This window comes from Equus caballus, chromosome 18, assembly GCF_041296265.1.
Source record: "Equus caballus isolate H_3958 breed thoroughbred chromosome 18, TB-T2T, whole genome shotgun sequence".
Taxonomy (NCBI): Eukaryota; Metazoa; Chordata; class Mammalia; order Perissodactyla; family Equidae; genus Equus; species Equus caballus.
This window is the reverse complement of record NC_091701.1, coordinates 34,605,679-34,627,184: the sequence shown is the minus strand read 5'-3', so window position 1 is coordinate 34,627,184 and position 21,506 is coordinate 34,605,679. Positions and strand designations below refer to the sequence as shown.

At 35.1% G+C, this 21,506-nt stretch overlaps 1 protein-coding gene across 1 annotated transcript in view; it reads left to right on the top strand.

The window, feature by feature from the left end:
- ARL5A (ADP ribosylation factor like GTPase 5A) overlaps positions 1-20,452 on the top strand; it is a 28,369-nt gene extending 7,917 nt beyond the window's left edge. Inside the window, exons 2-6 of the mRNA XM_001488594.7 lie at positions 4,872-4,932; positions 5,379-5,526; positions 7,555-7,638; positions 12,314-12,465; positions 15,904-20,452. Of these exons, the coding sequence (XP_001488644.1) occupies positions 4,872-4,932; positions 5,379-5,526; positions 7,555-7,638; positions 12,314-12,465; positions 15,904-15,952 (494 nt within the window). The 3' untranslated portion in view covers positions 15,953-20,452. The remainder of the gene's footprint in view (positions 1-4,871; positions 4,933-5,378; positions 5,527-7,554; positions 7,639-12,313; positions 12,466-15,903) is intronic.
- Positions 20,453-21,506: the final 1,054 nt, after the last annotated feature.

Genomic DNA, 21,506 nt, shown 5'->3' with positions numbered 1-21,506 from the left:
CATGAGTTCTCACCCTGTATCATTGGCCATACCTCCTCTCCCCAGTGTGCTTTCTTTATTTCTAGGCACTTCTGAAGAAAGACTTAACAACAGTCTAAATCTTTATCCACCACAGGTTATGTTATCTACTTCCAGTTTATTGATTCTCTAGTTATTCTGTACAGTGGCTGTCAAAGTTGTTGTGTCTTGAAACTGTTAACCCCATCCTGTCCTCAGCAGGCAACTAACTTGTGTTATGAGAAGACAGTATCTCCTCTTCTGCCATCTGCTTGATGTCAGTGTATGTCTGTGTTACTGCCCAGTGGTTTTGTTCACAGCAGTTTTACCCTGCTTATCATGTTCAGCTTGTGGTCAGGTATGATAAAGAATCTTTCTGGAGGAGTTTTTGCCTAGTCAATCCTTCCTTATAGAAGTGTTAGAAAAGTACTGTTTGGAATCAGGAAGTAAGTCCTATGGGACATGGCTAAAGTAAGGAGACCACTTAAAAAAACAAAACCAGAAAAGGTTTCACCTTAAAACTATCATTTTAGGAGGCTGGGTAGTTTTTCTACTGATATGCCCTACTGTTACTCAAAATACCATTTGAAACTTCTTTTAGAATTTCTTTAGAGACAAATTTTTAAATCATTCTTATCATTTAGGCATCACACTTTATTTAACAACAAAAAAGTAGCACTCATTTTAGCTACCTTTTACTTTATGACTGAGATCATACCTCGGTGGTCCCCCTCCCCTTAAAATCAGATTCGTCTTCAGAGGTTAAAGGGTGTACCACCATTGGGAATGTTCAAAACAGTGTACCACAAGCTGTGGAAGCAATTACAAAAGAAGACTGGCAAAATATTTGGAACAATGGTAGCATGGTTGGAATAGGTGTTTAACTTAATCCTTAAGTGATGAAGGACCATGTAAGAGACAGTGCTCTTTTGTATTTGTGGTCTCTGTGTGTATTATTTATACTCACGCACATTTTTTAGTGTGTGTATAAGTTTTGTTCACTTTTGCCCCTGTTATTCTTGTACTATTTTTAGGGTACCGTTTCTCTGATTGGTCAGATTAATTGTATTTTCTTCTTGAATATTGGCAAGTCTGTCTAAATTTAGTCCTGCAAATAATACAAAGGGGGTTACAAAATGGTATTCCTGAAACTTAAAAATAAGCTGACATTTTAACAATATTATTAAAAATTAGTATTCTGGGCTGGCCTGCTGGTGTAGCGGGTAAGTTTGCATGCTCTGCTTCAGCGGCCCAGGGTTCACTGGTTCAGATCCTGGGCGCGGACCTAGCACTGCTCATCAAGCCTTGCTGTAGTGGCGTCCCACATAGAAGAACTAGAAAGACTTAGAACTGGGATATACAACTATGTACTAGGGCTTTGGGGAGAAAAAAAGAGGAAGGTTGGCAACAAATGTTAGCTCAGGGCCAGTTTTCCTAACCAAAAAGCATACGTTTAAAAAAGAAAATCCTTGCCTTTAAGAATGTTTCCTTCAATTAAAAAAAAATTCTTATTCTAAGTAGGAAGTTAAAAACGTTCATCCAAGTCAGAGATCAGAGTATAGCCTGATATGAATTCTACTTGTGTTAAAATGTTTATAGGTGCTTGTATTAATAGAACTGAAGAAGAGATATGTCATCAAAAGGGGAATACTTAATTTTGGGACACAGAAAAATATAGAGTTAGAGAGGCAAAATTGGCATACCATTTAAAAACTTTCCAGGTGAAAAAGTACCTTGCTCCAAGGACTCAATAATCTGGCCCTGATGTACATGTGGCCCTCCTTTGAAGACAGATTGACCAGTCTTCCCAGCCTATAGTACTCCCTTTGATGAGCTTCAGTGCTCCTTGAGTAATCTAATTTAGTTTAGTCACTCTATATACTTTTCCTTAGGGAGAGACTGCACTTGTCAGGTAGTTTTGAAGATTTGGTTTCATTTTATGTTACTCATTTTGGCATTCCAGTTTATATATTAGTCCCTTGCCTTCTCTGAGTCCTGTCCTTTCTGTGATAACAGCAGCATTGAGTTTGTGCACCTGGGGGACTCAGGGCGGTGCACCAGGTCAGTTCATGAAAGGAATGTCACTTGGTGAGGCTTTGGTGGTCCTTCAGCTGACCTCGCCTTAGCATGCCCTCTACATGTGATTAACCCTTTACTTTCAATGACTGTCATCTTTGTATTTGATCGTTTTCTCAGTTCCTTCACCCTAGTCATCTCTAAAGATGAAGTAGACTGGGCCCTGTGTCTTTAAAATGATTTTTAAGACCCTGTGTGGAGGAGCATGGTCATGTCACTTTAGGACCCTAGTGGTTCTAAGCTGTTTGCTCTTTCTTCAAAGAAGTGAGTGATTAGAGAAAATGTATTAAAATTCCTACTTACTTGCTCTTCCTATTTTTGTATAACAGGAGGTACCGATATAGCATTAGGAATTCCTCTTTGGTAAATGGCTGCTATTTGGAAAACATCTGCCATCTGATTGAAAAGGCTTTTTTTAAAGAGCTCCTTACTCTGAAGTAGTATAATCCTCAACATTTATTATTTATAGAATGAATATTAATTAATTCAACATTTATTGAGTACCTGCTCCGTGCCAGAAAAAGTTGTAGGTACTGGGAATATAAAGATAATTAGCTCATGATCTGTATACTTGAAGGGTGCCTCATTAAGCAGAGAAGATTAGTGGACATGTAAATAATTATGATAAGTACTATATTAGAGGTGTTGTGGAAAAGCAGGAGAAAGCGATTTTTCTTTGAAAGCTAACCCTTAAAAGATTAGTAGAAATTCCCTAAATGGAGAATTGAAGAAGATAATTCCAGCACAGGGAAAAACCATGAGTGGAGGTTGCTGTGAACATATGTGGCAGCTTATGTGGGGAGAATGGCTTGAATTCCGTCTTAGATACCTGGTGATAGTGATGAGAGATAAAGCTGAAGTGTAGTCGCTCGTGACTGGCCTTTATTTACAAGGCTGAAAGCTTGAACTTTGTCTTGTCAAAATGTAGAGCCATTGTTTAAATAAGAGAGTGGCATTATCAGCTTTATAGGGTAGAAAAATTACTCTAGAAACAAGGTAGATGGATTGGAGATGTCCACTTAGGGAATGTTTTCCAGTAAGAGATGAGGAGGGCTACAACTGGACAGTGGAGAAGGAGGCAGGTTTGGGATATATTTTTGAGGAGGAATCAATAGAACTTGGTGACAAATTAGATATTGGGGCTGAAGGAAAGCTTGAATAATCTCCAAGGGTATCTGAATTAATGATAATACCATTAAGCAAATTAGGTAAGATACAATTAGAACAAGTTTGAATATTGGGTTTTGGATATGTTGAGTGACACTGTCCGGTAGGTAGATTGGAGTTGGGAGAGATTTGGGAACACAGATTAGGAACTGTCTTTTTTGGTAGCAGGCACTGCCCATGTGCTATCTTAATCATCACACAACCCTGAAAGATACGTAATGTTGTTCCTGTTTTACATGAGGAAACTTAGGGTTAGAGAAATAAGTCATTTGCCCAAGGTCACATACATGTGATTTTTCCACAGTGCTTCCATTAACTGTTGCTGTGTAACAAACTGCTCCCAAATTTTGTGACTTAAAGCAATAACCTATTATCTCTCATGGTTCTGTGAGTTGACTGAGCTCAGCTAGGAATTTTTAGCTTGGGATTCTCATTTGGTTGCGGTTGGATGGCAGCTAGAACTAGAATCATCTACAGCTTGACCTGGCTGCATATCCAAGATGGCTTCTTTATTTGTGTCTGGTATCTCACCTAGTGTGGCTGGAACAGCTTGGGGCCACCACGCATTTCTCTACAAGGTCAGGCCACGTGATTAGCCTGGGCTTCCTCGCTCATCTGTGTAGCAGTCTTGGAACAGGTGGACTTGTTACATGGTGTCTGGTTTACCCCAGGGGGAGTTGTCCAAGAGAACCAGGCAGCAGCTGCAAGGTTTGTGAGATCTAGGCTTGGAAGTCACACAGCATCACTTTTCCTGCGTTCTCTTGGTTAAAAGTGAGTCATAGGACAGCCCTGAATCAAAGCGGAGACTATAAGGGAGAATGAATATCCGGAGACCATCTTTGGAGACTAGCTTCCTCCACACTGCTGTCTTTGGGAATAATTTTTAGACAGCACAGAAATATATGGGTCCTAAGAATGCCTTGCTAAAATGTGAAGAGAGTACAAGAAGACAACTCTGGAAAACATGAATGTTTGAAGGAAGACTCAAGGAAGAGGAGTCGGTGAAAAAAAACATCAAGAAACAGGAAGAAAATTTGGAGAAAGTGATGTTGTAGAAGCCAAGTGGGGAGGGAGTCACTGCCACCATAGCCATAGGTCCTTAGATTTGGTTGTTACCTTAGAATGGCCCTGTGGTTTACATGTATGCAGATAGCTTACAATTACCTGTAATGGGCCCTCGGCTTCTGCTACCAGGTCTTTTTTTAAAAGGCTGCCCTTTTTTTTCTTTCGCATTCACCCCGCCTCACATATACGTACCCAGTTGAAGCCTAAAATTCACAGAACTTAAATGGCTTAGTCCAAAGCGAAACATTTACACCATAAGTCATTTGTAAATTGTTGTGATTACATTTGGGATACTTTACTGAGAGTTAGACTTCCATAGAGTAGAGAGAATATAGTGCTTTTGGCTTCCCAGAGAGATCAGAGTTCTCTATGTAGCATGAACTGGATGGGGAACGTGAGACTAATGGCACACTTCTGCTGGGTTTGCTAGGATCTTCTTTTGAGTTCCAAGAAGGTATAAAGTGCTGTGCGTTGAATTATACCATAGCTGGAGAGAATGGATGAAATAGGGAATTTAAAAATTTTTGTTTTTAATTAATAAATCTCTGGTGTTTTCTTTATTTTAGAGCACAAAGTTATCATTGTTGGTCTGGATAATGCAGGGAAAACTACCATCCTTTATCAATTGTAAGTATTAACTACAAAAAATTTATTTTGTTATTTATAGTTACTTTTTCTGCCTGGGTGCGTTTGATTAATGAAAGCAATAAACTTACATGGAACCTAAGTTACTCTATAAGAAGGCAGGTTGGCCAAAAACCAGGAGCCAGATTTAAGGAACTGTTTCTAGAGAACTAGAAAATTACATGACGTTGAGCATATTGTTGAGTTGTTTTGCTAATAGAAAGTAGAGAAATACTTGTTTACGTAGTTTCCTAGAATGAATCTAGAGTATTCCAGATAGTCCACTATCTAGTTCTACCTCTGTTTAAACCTTTAGCTCATTCTTAAGAGCTAGTTGTAAAGGGACATTTGAGTGTAAAATATAAAAGGGGTTTATCTCTTCATTTAAAAATGTTTAAACAATCTAGCTTCCTTGCTAATTGTGATACATGTGAACTTTTTATTTTCAGTTCTATGAATGAAGTTGTACATACATCCCCTACAATAGGAAGTAATGTAGAAGAGATAGTGATTAATAATACACGTTTCCTAATGTGGGATATTGGTGGCCAAGAATCTCTTCGTTCTTCCTGGAACACTTACTATACTAACACAGAGGTAATGCTTTTTAGTATACTAAAACTTATATGAAAAGAATACTTGGGAAGCGCCTTCTACATATGAACTTACAGTTAATCTTTTTGAAATATCACAATATGTTAATATAAGTAGAATTTAAATATAGTGGAATCTTTGAGTCCCTGTTTCAGGATCATTGTTCTATCACTGGATACGGTCAATGGATGCACTCTCATTGAACCTCTGTAGGAAGAACTGGTGATTGATTAGTCTGATTGTGTATTGATCCCAGAACTTGTCTTAAGTAGTTGTTTTTATAATGAATTCTATCTCACAGTTTGTAATTTCATGTCTCTCTTACTATTTATTTTGTCTGCTTAGAGGAAATTCTAGTTAAATGAGAGGGCTCTGGTGGTTTGAATCCTGGCCAAAATTTTACTGTGTTTTCTTTTTTGCAATACAATTGCAAATTAAAGAATTCGTTTTCTTTTGGCTGTAAAGCAAATTAGACATAATCATATGTTTTTATTAGCATGTTATTTTCCAAAAGGAAATTTCAGACCTACAACGTTTGAGAACTTTATTGTATAGACCTTGTAAGTTGAAAGGCTTTGTTGATTGTTTTTCTAGTGCTAATTATAAGTTAATAAGTCTCCAGATGTATATAAAGATGAATATTATGTCATTAAGACACTGTGTCTCTAATGACCTGATCCCCTAACACTGCATTAAGCATTTGATCATGTTTTTTGGAAAAGGAAAGGTATATATGATTAGTACTCCTATTTATAATGCCATAGTTAGCAAATTCATGGCAACACCTTGAAAATTAACAGCTTTATTAAAAGGCCTTTACAGCAGTAAAGCCACTTATCAGTAAGGTTTCAAGTGAGAGAAGAGGTGAAGCAGCAGTTCTCTTATTTATCTGCCTTATGGTTAATGAAATCTGAAGAAGAGAAAAGATCCTGAAAATAGAGTGGTTTATTTGGAAATGAAAAGCTAGTTCTAAAAGATAAATAGTGGATGTTAATAATAGGCAGTCAGAATTAGCTTGGGCATCGCAAATGCCATCATAAAGTGTCTGTATCCCCTTGTGCTTTTTCGTGCTCGTGGAATTGAGGAGGTACGGTGTAAGATCAGTCCTGCACAGCTCCTTTTCAAGTCTTTTGTTAGATCTTCTGATACTGGTCTTATCATCAGTTCAAGAAAGAGTTGTGCTTGAAGGTAGCAGGTGACATTTATATAAGGAAGAGAGCATGGTTTTAGATATAAATTTATTCTTTCAATTTGCTGATTTTTTAAAAAAACTGCTTTCTTTAACTGCCGCATTTCTTTTTTTTTTTTTTAAAGATTGGCACCTGAGCTAGCATCTTTTGCCAATCTTCTTTTTTTTTTCCTTCTTCTTCTTCTTCTCTCCAAGCCCCCTAGTACATAGTTATACTCTAGTTGTAGATCCTTCTGGTTGTGCTATGTGGGACGCCGCCTCAGCATGGCTTGATGAGCAGTGCCATTTCCACGCCCAGGATCCAAACTGGCCAAACCCAGGGCCGCCGAAGTGAAGCGTGCGAACTTAACCACTCGGCCACGAGGCCGGACCCCTGACTGCCACATTTCTTTACTCCCATACACATGGGCTTTTAGATTTTCAAATTGATATTAGTAAATATTACGTCTAGAAGTAACTTAAATTTAGAACCATAATGTATTTTTTTCTTATTGACTTATAGTGCAAATAGATTGGTATAGGCCTGTTACCATTCAAGATATTAATTTAGAAAACAAACATGTTATATATTGGTTAGAATATTAGAATATTCACATGGAGTGTTAACATCATTCTCTTTTCTCTTATTTTTCTCTTAAAAATTAGTAAATATATTTGATTAGAAGTGGATGAAACCTTTAAGATTCACAATGTATAGTAGGTATGTCTGGTTTTCCAATAAAACTATACCATAAGGTTCTAATTTCTTGATATTTGTAGCCTGTTAATCAAATAAGCGCTTTATAAATTTTACAAATCATCAAATTATGTGATCACTAATGATTTTTTTGTAATTATTTTAGTTTGTAATAGTTGTTGTGGACAGTACAGACAGAGAAAGGATTTCTGTAACTAGAGAAGAACTCTATAAAATGTTAGCCCATGAGGTAAGTAGGACTCTGGCATTAGATGTGTATGGGGGGAGGTGTTTCTATCATATTTGTTCTTTCTACTTCCTCATGAGGATAATGTTTCAGATTTTTTAAAAAATTATTTATCTGCTGGTGGTGCCTGCTTTATAATTTTGACACTTCCCAAGTTGGAAATCTATCTGGAAGCAGCAGAAAGATTGTGGCGTCAGTTGTAGAATTTTATTTCATTTCTCCTAGATAAATTTGATCTAGAAGTTTTCCTGGTCAAAAAGACCTAAATTGGCTTTTATTTTACATTTTGATAGATTAATTATACAGAAGATTATCATTGGAAATGGGGTTTTAAAGTCTCACATTCACATAGCAAGTCTTGATTGTAACTCAGTTATCAGACAAATATTTAAATATTGGTGCTCTTAGGTTTCTCTGATATTGTCTCTGACTAAACAAAACTATATGCTAGCCACGTTTTCTTAGTCCTTGAGAAATACTACTGGTAGCATAATTTAAAAATTAAACTGAATAATATAGTCAGTAATGATAATAGTAACTGTAAAATCATGTAATATTTGCTGTAGTGGCAGTTGATTATTTTTGCATGCTTTTTATTGCAGGGGTTACTTTCTCAACTCAGATTTATAGGTGGAAATAGAAAAATTAATATTTAGATATAGTGTAATTTTTTATTTGAGTAGAATTTGAATAAAGCTTAAGAAAACTGGGATATCTTTGTAATGTAGTTTTGTGTTAATTTTAATATTGATTCAGTGATTTGCTTTTGAGATTTACATTAAGAGTCTTGGTATGTTTCAGGCAATCTTTCAAGACTTAAGGAAACCTCGTAAAGTGGTTATGTAAATTGAAGTTCCTCTTTTTCTTGTGGTGGTCATGCCCACCAAGATGCACATTTCCCTGTTTTGGACTGATTTTAGCAGCTATGTTAAACCCCTTGGGGTTTCAAAAGAAATACCCCTTGCCATTGTGCATGCATTTAACAAATTCCGATTTGAGTGTGGGAAACAAATAATAAGCTATAAAAGAGGCAGAAGATTTAAGGATTCTTTTTCATTTTCCCTTTGTATTTTACAAAAATGCAACCTTCTTCATTTTATACCTAAGGGTTATTTTATTGTTGTTTTGTGATTACTTTGAAAAAAAAAAAGACACAAATGTACAAATGTATTAGTCTTTTGGCTATATTTTTTACTCTGTTACCAGGTAGCCTCCATATTTGTTTCTTACTCTAATTGGCCAATATGTAGCAAGATCAGTATATAAAGAGCCTGGTAGTTGGGGTCAGGCAAAGTCTTGAATTTTATCAGCTGGAGGTGTTAACTTGGGCAGGTCACTTAACCTCATCTGTTATGGATGGGTACACTGGGGCCCAACAGTTCATGTGATTTGACCAGCTTTTTAAGAGCTAGGATTTGAATTTAGGTGTTCTTATCATTCAGGCTGTTTGCTAGGAAAAAAAGGCAAAAGGAACTATAGGGCCTAGTTGGAAAGTGAAAGGAGACTGAATGGGGATATTACCAGAGAAGAAAGGAATTACAGATGAAGTTGGGAGCTGGAGTAAGCCACATAATAGGGTCAAGAAGAGCCAAATAAGCAGAGTGCTGGAGGGCAAGTGGATCAAAGAATGAGAGTGTGTACATGAAAAACGCATTTTGACATGGGGTTGGTCAGATATTCCATACATACCATAATAACCAACGGAATCTTATTATCACTGATAATGATTCTTTACCTGTATTACTAAACACGAAACTGTAAAACGTTTTTAAACAATTCTGAAAGCTTCATCTTAAATGAAGTGCAAAACTTTGAAGTTCATGAATTTTAAAACAGATCCAAACACAGAAAGATAGATTAAATTTTATTCAGAATGACTCAGCTTCTAGGAATTAGAAGCTTCTTTTTTTCTTCTTGTGAAGAAGAATTTCTTCTTCACAAATGAAGCTTTGAGAAACAAATTGACAGCTACGTTTGGCATATAGAAGATGCTAGGTAAATATGTCTTGCATGTGCTGTTATTCATCTTGACTAAATTAAAATATATTTTTATACTTTTAAGAACAGAAATCTGTAATATGTAGCAGAAAGTTTTTCAGAATATTTAAAATGGCTAGGATACAAACGATCACCACTGTTCGCCTTGTCCTTTGACCTTTTGTTAAGTCAAGTTGGTGAACAGCCTTAACCCAATATATTTTTTTCTCTTATCTCAATGCATAATTGGTTCTGAGGTTATCTAATAAAAAGTAAAGAAAGATTTTCTTTCCTCTGTTCCTACATGTTTAAAAATAGTAAAATTGGTAGGTTTTTTGGTTTAATCAAGAACCCAAATTAAAAAGTTTGAGCCTATGAGATCTAGAAAAATGATATTCAATATGGGGTTTTTTTTTTTTTTTGAGACATTTCAATAAGTAACTTTATCTCTTATGTTTTCCAATTTTCAGTCCAGGGGCTTCTCCAAATAATTTCATCACTGAGAGTAATGAATATAGATTACTTATAAACATGTAGCATAAACTATGTGTCCTCACTTGTGCCAAGTATTTCTAATATCAGAAATTTGTTCTTTGAACATGCCAGCATTAGCAATCCTGACTTTATAAAAGATTTCAACACACACTAGCAAGAGATATTGAAACCTGGAAGATAGGAAGATAGGAATTATATCCTGTGGAAGGTCCATCTACTCAGTGATTCAGCTACTTATCAACTATTGATAATCGTTCCGTTTTCCGTTTAGGGTAAGAGGATATTTGATCCTTGATAATGAATATATATGTCCTAGTTATAGTCCATTCCTTCAAATTTTTGCCTTTTATATAGACAGGTGAACTGAACTATGGGTGAAACAAATTGAACATGACATCTTAAAACTTAACATTCTCAAGTATCCCTTTCTGACTGTGCTGTTCAGGTAACTGTCATTAACTGTGGTGCGTAGCTACCGTCCTGCAGAGGGCGCTGTAACTAAAAGTCAGTCGTGATTGTTAGGTAAAACATTTTGCATAACTTCTTTTAACCAAATAAATTTACTACTTATATTTTTTATTTATATCAGAAAGAATCAAAGAAGTCATTGAAACTATATTCCAACAAGAGTAAAATAATGTGGAAGAATGTTTGTACCTATTGAAGACTTTCTTGCTTCAAACACATATGCATATGATTGAAACCAAAATATCCCACTAAAATCTCTAAGGAGAAGGAAGATGGCTTTCAGCACAGTTGAGGAAACTTTCAAGCATAGCACCAAAACTTTAGTTTTCTCAATATCTCTTTATATCTATGGGCAGAATTTTACGAGTTTAATCCACTAGTGCATCCATCGTAGATTCTTAGCCCAGGATTCATGAATGGACTTTAAATCTATTAACATTCTAAAATTGTACATGAACTTTCTTTACATATATGTATTTTTATGAGGAAAAGGTGCATAAATTTCAATAAATTATTGAGGAAGTCACTGGCTTTAAAAATGATTGTGAGAGGGGAGGGTGAGGTAGAGCAAAAGGAGACTGATAACCTGCAGCCTGGTTTGTGAGTAAAACACGGTGTCACTCATTTTGGGGTATGCACGAGGGTAAAGGTAATCCACATTTTTTAGGGCAACAAGTGAACTCACATTTATGAAACTGTCACCCAAAGCCGGGTACTGAGCTGAGTGCCTTACATGTAGTAATTCATTCCTTCAAATCACATCCCCAGGAGGTGGGTGGTGGTTGCAGCATTTTGTAGATGAGGGGCCAGCAGCTCTAGTGGGGAGATCTCAGCTCAAACCTTCTTCTATTATTGAGGAGCTGTGTGACCTTGTGTGAGTTAGTTACATCTAAGTCTTAGTTTCCTCATCTGTAAAAAGGGAATGGTAAGGCCTACCTTGTAGGAATCTTGTGAGGATTAAAGAGATTTTATTTGGAAAATAGTAGGATGAGTGTCTTGCTCAGATTAGATACTCAATAAATGTTAGTTATGAGGAACAGATTCAGAAAGGTTAAAGAACTTGCCTCAGTGTCAAAGGATAGAAGTGGTAGAATTTATTATCTAATTGGGAAATTTGCTAAATTTAATGCCACTCCAAGATGGGCCTATTGAATATTCAAATCTAAGAAATCTTCATAGACAAAGATAAGAGCTGGGTTTCAGAACATTAATAGAACTGGTTTGGGATAACACCTCTCAACCGAGAATTAAAAGCCCTAAAGTGTACATTGTATGTAATGAATTAGTTTATTTCCTATTTATACCTAAAGGTACTAACTTTAGGTTTCTATACCTAAAGAATAGGTTGGGGTGGAATTTTGAAAAGGTGTTGAGTACCATGCTAAAGAGTAGTTCTTACTAGCCATAGAAACCTAGTTTGGGGTTGGGAGAAGGAATAAATAGATATTATATTTGAAGACATGATGACTGTTTGTTATACATAGCACTTAGAACCATAAAAAAAATGTAATCTAAGACTATAAGAAATATGTAAATCCATAAAGTATAGATTTATTTGTCTAAAATGTATTCCATTTTAAGTTTACCTTCTATCAGCATAAGAGCTGTAAGATGCTTTCATGTCAAGTAGTTGAGAAATTCTAGGTTATGAAGAGTATCAGAAACATTCTGTTAATTAAGATAGAAAATCTATGAAAAATAAATGCACGGGCCTTTACAGTTTTGTTTGCTTTTATAGGACCTAAGGAAAGCTGGATTGCTGATTTTTGCTAATAAACAAGATGTTAAAGAATGCATGACTGTAGCAGAAATCTCCCAGTTTTTGAAACTAACGTCTATTAAAGATCACCAGTGGCATATCCAGGCATGCTGTGCTCTTACTGGCGAGGGGTAAGAAGTCTTCTTGCAGAACATGTATTTAGGGGCCAGCCCCGTGGCTGAGTGATCAAGTTTGCGCACTCTGTTTCGGCGGCCCAGGGTTTCACTGGTTCAGATAGATCCTGGGCGCGGACATGTCACAAATAGAAGGACCCACAACTAAAAATATACAACTTTGTACTGGGGGGCTTTGGGGAGAGAAAGGAAAAATAAAATCTTTAAAAAGCAAACAAACATTTAGCCTAGAAATATCTATGTCTTCTTAAAAATCAGTAAATGTTTAAGGCTACCATGTATAAAACATTGTAAGGGAAAGACGTAAGACATAGTCCATATCTGCAGTGAGAGAGTGTTTAGCTTGGTTCTATAAAGAATAAAACATACAACATACACATAATACACATAAACATACAGAACTAATATATGTGAGCATATAGATGATAGAGTTGCTGTAGGAGTTCAGGGAAATGGGAGTGTCATGGAGAGCTGGAGAAGTCGGGAAACAATTCTTCCACTGGTGGTGGGACTTACACTATAAAAAAGAAACTGACACTTGCTGAGCATGTCCTGTCTTGAGTGCTTTCCATACAATATATCATTTGTTCCTCATAATAATCTGTAGAACAATTGTTTTTAATTCACATTTTATACATAAAAAAGCTGAAATAGAAGAGGATTCATGTGTGAGACCAGTTTAAGGATACTCACTTTTGCCACCAGTGTTGTCAAAAGGGAGATATTGCACTTTAAAAAAATTAAAAAGGTTAGAATTGGAGAGAGTGTGGCGTGAGGGTCCTTGGTTCTGGAAAGAAAGGTGGGTGCCTCCAGGAGAGTTTTGTGCTAGTCTAATGCCCAGAGATGAAAGGATTTCAAGAAGGAAGTGATTGTCAGTACTGCTAAGCATAAGGTCAAGGACCAGGAGGATGGAGAGCATGCTGTTAGGAGAGATGGAATAGGGGAGGTTAGAAATAGGAGAAAAAGCTAAGAGGATGAGCACTAAAGCAAAGTTTTTGTCATAGTTATTTTTCCGTAATATGGTGGATCTGTATGTATTTAAAAGCAAGGAAAGAAAATTAAGTTGGAGGTGAAAGATTTTAAATAAAGATCTTAAATTATGGGGTTGAGATTTTTCGGGTATTAGGAAAGGGCAGAAGTTTGGGGCGTAGATAGACAGCTTCAATAAGTCATTATATTGGTTCACCCTTCACCATGGTCTTGAGAATTTCTCCCACTTCAGCTAACTCATCTTTCTATGCCCTAAGCTTCTGCCCTTTCCTAACACTTGAAGAATCTCAACCCCAACTTTAAGACTTGTATTTAGAATCGCTCATTTATGTATTTAAAAGCAGAGAAAAAAGAATTGAATTGGAGATGGAGCCAGATTTTACTCAGTGAAATAGAAGGCACTATTACTTGGTGACAGACATTTGGAAGAGCGTGATTAGAACTTCAAAAAGCAAATCTATTCATTTAAAAAAAAAACCCCAGGGGCTGGCCCTGTGGCAGAGTGGTTCAATTCGAATGCTCCACTTTGGCGGCCCAGGGTTTCCTTGGTTCTGATCCTGGGCGTGGACATGGCACCGCTCGTCGGGCCATGGTGAGGTGGTCTCCCACATGCCACAATTAGAAGGACCCACAATTAAAATATACAACCGTGTACTGAGGGGATTTGGGGAGAAAAAGCAGGGGAAAAAAGATTGGCAACAGTTATTAGCTCGGGTGCCAATCTTAAAAAAAAAAGAAAAATCCCACATAGTACCAATTGTCCACATATTCATTTAAGTAAAAATATCTTCTCACTTACATATTTCTTTGTCAAATAGTATAATACATGTTGAAATACACATATAGATATATCTTTATATTTATTATCTTTGTCTACCAAAGGTCTTTAAGCAAAAGCACTGATTATAATACTAAATTTGACAATGAAGACAAATCATCTATGATTGATATAAGATTTAGCTTATATGCTTTGAGTAATTGTCTGGAAAATGTATCAGTTAGGATAGATACAAACTCTGGCAGTTTCATTTTAAAAGAGGAGATCAATAGATGATGGTATCTTTTCAATTGTTGCTTTATGTGGGCTTCCATTTGCAGAAGTTAGCAAGTAGAAACATTTGCTTTTTGGGGGAAATGTTTCCCTTCTGCATTCTGGCCATCTTGGTCTAAATTCTTGGTTTTTTAGTATTGGTCAATGTTTTGACTTCCACCTCTGCCATTTGCTAACGTCTCTAAGCCTGAGTTCTCTCTGTAATGTGAGAAGGGTTCTGACCTCAGTGTTGTGAAGATTAAAATAGTGGATATTAAGTGCTTAGCACAGTTTCTAGTTTTCTATTAGGTAGCTCCTATTCATTTAACGGTTTGGAGTTAAATAATTTATTCACCTATTGTTGTTATTATTATTTCGTACTGTTTCCTATCAGAGTTTAAAAGTAAGAAATCTAATAACAGGAGAAAAGTGTGGGCCAATACCAAAATAACCATTTATTTACCTCGTTGCTTTTTTTTTTTCCTATTTCTATCTTCTTTTACGTTATTAGACTTATATTTACACAAAAATCTGAGTTCTGTTCTTTTTTAAATTTACTATGGTAGCATAGTTTCTCATTTCTGTAAAAGCTTCTCATAGGTAATAGTTAATGCTTCGTAATAGTCCTGCATTTTGTTGTAACATAATATGTGCAACCGTTTCCGTCTTGCTAAACATTTCATTTCTTTTACCACAGTGAACATCTTTCTCTATTTTGGATTATGCTCAATTACCCATTGTTCAATGATAACTGGTGTTAGTGATATGAGATTTTTATTTCCTTCAAATTTTTTTAATATATAGATGTAACATACATATTATATGTATACTTTCTTTTAACAACTCTGTATTTAGTTTAACATCCTGCCATTTTTACTTCATTTATATCATGAGCATTTTATCATATTGTAAAATAGTCTTTGAAAGGAAGTTTTTAATATTTCATCATATGAGTGCTCCATAATATGATAAACTTTTTCTCTATTTCTAGACATTTAAATTTTACTTTTTCCTATTAAAAATGCTTTGATGAATAGTCATATATAAATATATCTTTATCTCTGATTATTTTTTTAGGATATATTTCTAGAAGTAGAAAAAAGGGTAGAGAGTATTGGTATTTTAAATATTTTTGATTTGTTTTGCTAAATTACTTTCTATGGGCATTCACTGTATAATTATTGAGCTCCTTTTATGTATCAGTCAGTGTTCTAGGCACTAGAGACATAACACAACCCAAAAAGCACGAATGTAGGATGTATGAAAGTATGGCTTCACTGCAGCGCTGCCAACATTGAATATTATTAATTTTAATCTTTGTGGTTTAGGTAAATGAAAAATGGTATCTTCTTTTAGTTTGCTGTTCATAGCTTTTTAGTTGAGAAATTAACCAACTGATCTTATTTTCTTTATAGATTATGCCAAGGACTTGAATGGATGATGTCACGACTTAAGATTAGATGATCTCTACTGACCTCTTCTCAAAGACTTTGTGTAAACGAAGTGCTGGACTTTACCTGAAAGCTGCAAAAATTAATGGTTTAGATATATTTATAATAAACTGATTTCAACGTTTTCTATTAGAAGAAAAATTAAGACTACTTGTTTGAAAACAAAGATGAAGTCTCACCTTCCAATCTGCTTTCTCATTAGTTACTTCCAAAGCAAGGTCTTAAAGCTGTGATTGACACTATTCTCATAACGAATCCTCTCAGGACATTGTGTAGCCTGTGGTAAGTACAAAGGGAGAGGAAGACATTTTTAACTTTAAGAGCTTTGTTATCAGTATAACCCTCCCTCTTCAATGTTGTGCTCTTCATGTTTCGTTAAGTCAAAATACAAATCAGCACAGATACTCAGTTTCCAATATTTTAAAATGTAATGTTACTTATTGAAAGTATTTTGCATAATGTTGTGTATGTATTGTGTATATACCTCAAGTTCAAGTTAATGGCTTTGATTTATGTTCTACAGAAAAGTGAGTAACACAAAAATTAATAATATCCTTAGTTATAACCATCATGAGGTGAGTACTGGCATTGGTTTTAAGTGCTGTTTTGTACTTTTCCTCTGTGTTCTCTGTATTGTACTAACCAACACTAACCAACCCCAGAAATCATTGAGCTGCTCTTTAAAAAAAAAGGAAAAGGAAAAAGCTTGACATTGTGTACCTATTTTTTTGTTGATCACATCACATACATGGAGACACGTAAGCCAACTGAGTGGAATATCTATCAAATTCTTGGCTTCGTATTACTAATGGGCAGAGTTGCACACTGAGCAATTATCAAGTTGTTCCCTTTATTGGACCTTATGCCATCTAAATTACTGAGTAAATTGTTAATCCATTAATCAGTCAATCACTAATTGTGATTAAAATTATCAAGTGGTTATTTTTTGTCAGCATTAATTGAAAACTTTTGTGTGAAATATGTCTACCCAGAGAAGTATCACCTTATAAATATTATCAAATAACTTAGCTAGAGTCTTCTTAGGTGTTAGATTATATGTCAAGCATTTAAGGTGAATTTGAGATGAAAAGTAAAACATATTTGCTAAGCAACAAAAACAATTTCTTAATTTGAAAATTTCTTATTTCTTATCTTAAGAGTTGAAATAATTTGAGATATTTTTTGTTTCTGTAAGTCTTATACCACATGAATGCATTGGTTGACAATTATACAGTTTTTTTTTTAATGCTTTTAAAAATTTGGTTTAAAAATTGATTGACATGATGTATTATTTTTACTAAGAAGTAACTTGGCCCTAAAGATCTTTTATGTTTGCCTAGGGTATTTTTTTTCAGTATCTGAAAGTTGAAGGTATTTCTGTTGTGACTGTAAACAAACTTATCCTAAGTGTGTTAAAATGTATTCTTGGGTACTCTGTGTATCTTTCATGCCCTGAAAATCTGAAAGCTAATCCAAACTAGCATGTTTTGGAATATTCAAGGAAAAAAATAACTACTCTTAATGCCAGCCTTTTAGGTTTCATGAAGATTTTGATGAGAATAATAGTACATACTATAAGCATTGACAAAACTTTGAAAGTTTCTTTCTATAAAATATAAAACACTCAATATCTAAATCCAAGTCAGGCATGGGAGATCAGTGTTTAACATTGGATATGTGTGTTTTATATTTATATTTTAATGTTCAAAATGCAAGTATAGCATTTTAATATTTGTCACCTTCTTTTACAAAAGTAAATCCTAAATTACTAAGCTTTATTTGTTCATATGTTCTCATACTTTCTCAAATCACTATAATGAATTACTTGTTGTATATTAAAAACTCCCTTAAAAACCCAAATCCATTTTGTAGATGTTGCAGTTTCATCAGAGACAAATATTCTGTAAAATAGCCTGGCAGATCCACTCCTTTTATCCTTTTTATCTTTTAATTTGAATAATCATGGTTTAGTGTCTTAGATTACTGCCACATCTGTTCACCAATAGAGCAGATTCCCTTGTCATCAAGGTGTTGGCTGAAATTTACTCTTAATTGGATGTTTAAAGCATGCACTACATTGTTACAGTTGGTTTAGTGTAGTAGATTTTTGACATGGCATCATGAGAATGCATGAAATGTTATACAACATTTACAAAACATGATTTTTTTGTTATATTCTACCTTTCTAGGCTAAGCATTAGAAATAAGGTGGTACCTATATACTTGTGCATAAAACCAAAATTACAACAGGGAAAAAAGTTTAAATTCATTTATGAAAATATGAAAATATGTTAAAATCATTTTAACAGTATTACTTCCAAATAAGATGGGGAGCCTCACAAATAGTCCTATTGGCAATTTGTATGTAGTTTAAGTGGAATTAAGCAAAGGGCAATGCTTTTGGTTTTTTAATATGCTGCTTTTGGGTGTAAACAATCATTAGGGTCATTGTGCTCAGCTTTGGAAAGAACAAAACTTCATACTTCTGTACATATGGCTGGATTTAAATATCCTGTGTTTGATACTAATTTTGAAAGTCATAACTTCTTGATATCTTGGTGAAAGTAACCATATGCTATAAGCATTTAAATATGTTTAATTTTGTCATAATAGCATTTGTAAAGTGTATCTTACACATTATATTGAGGATTCTTTTTTGGAAATTTTCAGTTCTCTCTTATCTTTGGCTCTCACGATGGGCAAGGAATACAATGAAGGCAGGTAGTGTGAGGAGCAAGGGAAAGTGCGTAGGGAATATGACATTTTGCCTTAAGAATAAAAAGTGCTTTAGCACTGCTGGCTGGCATTTTTAATGCAGGTAGATAAAGTGATTTTAGAAGTGTGGCATGAAATAGCAGAGGTTCCGTTTCCTGGCCTTTAAAAAGTGCCTCATAGGGAGTTACAGTGAGATTACAGAGAAGTGCAGGGAGCTTGAGGAAAGGCAGGAAGTCCCTGAGATGTTCTTTTCTTTTTTGTCTGAGTGTGTAGTGTTAAGATGCCTAGAAATGGGATTCTATTGTCCCCTCTCTTACAGGCACTTTACATTTCTTGCTGTGACTACAGCAACCACATACAGTACAGACAACCTCAAAATCTGTTTATATTAGTGTAAATAGAAAAACTGTAGATGACTTTCTAGTTTTCTCTGCAGGCATTTTTGGGAATCTATCTGTAGTGTGTTCTGCTTTGTACATAAGGGATAGCAACACATCCCAGATTATCTGTAGACTTGGGGGTCATCTTCTCTCAGTTGCCCAGTTGTATCCTGGCATCAGTCCCTCTTTCAAGGCTGAGTAGAGACAGAAATTTGTTTGCATGACTTAATTTTGACCCTTCCTACCGTTCAGATATAATCTGGAACTTCTTGCTTCAGGATTGGCTTTCCCATAGCTCAGCCGTCCCTTGCTCTCCTGTATCTTCATTCAGCATCAGTGAAGATGTGTTGTCTCAGTCCTGGAGGTGTTCTAAACTTTGCCTATATCCATTGTTCCCCAAACTACTAGTTTCTTAGTAGGTTCTCTAGTTCTTTGCTCTTGCCCTACCACTGGCTTGATTCATTCATTTGTACTTTGCTCATTAGAGAGTGTTGTCAGGCTTGTTGAGTACATCAAAAGACTGGCTTGCTGTGTATATAGCACATAAATGCCAGTAGTAAAATCCTTTAAATTATACTGTATTTAATATTTCACTGCTTCTTAATTTTAGTTTCATATGCTGAAAGGTAGATTTGGAAAGATAAGAAACTAACTAGACTCTGCCAGCTCCTCAAGCTACTAGTTAGGCATGGAAGGGATTAAGTTATACATGTATTACCTTCCATTACCAAAAATGGGTTACGTTTTACAGAATATCAGTACAATTTGAGTTGGAAAAAAGATGCCAAACTAAGTTTATATGTAGTGTTTAACCTGAAGATATCCTTACGTCCTTAAAAGCGTAGCCCACAGAATGTTTTTTCCCTCTTGTTTACTTAAAGAAAAAAGATGAACATTAGTTGTCTAAAGGAATTAGTGATGAGAAGCCTGTCTTTGCAAAATAAACCTGTTGAAATGGGCTTTAAAAGACATCAAAATCATCAGCCATCATGTGTTGACTCTGTGGATGCAGACATAATAATAGAAAATACTTTATAAAGTTCCACTTATACAAAATTAAAGTTCTATATCATGCTCCCTAGAATGTATGATAATTTTAAGACCATAATGGTGGAATAAAGGAAAGAAAGAGAATTTAAATACTTTGGATGCTATTAAAGTGACTGCTTCTATTAAACCCTAAAATTGTGTGTGAAATTGTAACAGGATACAGTTGGATTAATTATGCAATATTTCTTATCAATTATCTAGCCCTTGTGTATTGTTCTAAAAACTAAAGTTTAAGTCTTTATGGTCTTGCCTGCTAGATATGCTGTTCTTTGGTATAAAATTCCCATAATCTGTACTCAAGAAGTGCCTAAAACTGATTTGTGTTGATTTTTAAGTCCATCTAATAAACAGTATGTTTTCTTACGGTATTATATGTGCTTGGCTTACTGATGACACAGCCCTGAGGGTGTCTAACTCACAATTTGTGGTTTATTTGAGTAAAAAGCCTTGAAATTGAAAATACCCATCATAACTCTCAACAAACCATAGTTTGAAGAAGCGGGAGTGAAACCATTTTTTCTCTTTCCTACTACAAATGTTCCATGACCCTGGTGTTTGTTAATGCAGAGACTAGAATACTGAACTCTATTTCAGTTTTTTAAAATAGTTTTAACACCCATAAAATTGTGTCGTTGTTTTAAAACGTTATTAAAAGGTTATTGCTTGTATAAGGCTGGCCTCTTAATTCTCCTTATACTTAGTGGTTTGTAATTTTGAGTCGTATCATTTAGATCTTGAGCCATTTCATGTGTGTGCTCACCAAAATCCTTCTTCTTTGTTCAGATTCTACTTAGAAACCAAAATATTTGGTAGACCTCTATTGTGTTTCTCATAAATTGTTTCTTTCTTTTTTTTCATTTCTGACCATTGAGTGTGACTGTAAACTCTGGGGGCAAGGACTTGACTGTATTTTCAGTGATTTACAATTACGTTATGCTCGTATTTAAGTCATCTTGCGTGGCAAGTGAAATACATATATGATTTTAAATTATGGTAATGTATGCTATTCTCTTGCCCAAAACTTCTTACATTGATATACAGAATTCCTCTAATTATTTTTGCTTGAAACTAGTCCTTTGGATTGGAGTAGCATTTTCTTACAGTATGTCTCTCTGTGGTTCCTTGAGAGGAGGTGATACCTGCAGAGCACTTTTAAAGATATTTTCTCAGTTAATGTTCAAGATAACACTTTGAGGAGGAAGCTATAATTATGTCTAATGAGGGCTCTTTTGGTTCCTAGAGATAAGAAAAATGTATATTAATTTTAATTTGTGCTTAAAATACATTTTACTAATTGTATTGATTTTAGATATGACAAATTATCCTTGTAGATATTAACCTTTCTTGCTTATTGTATTTTCCTGCAAAGGCCTAGATGAAAATATGTTCTGATTAGTCTCTTTGTATAACTCCCCCTCCCAA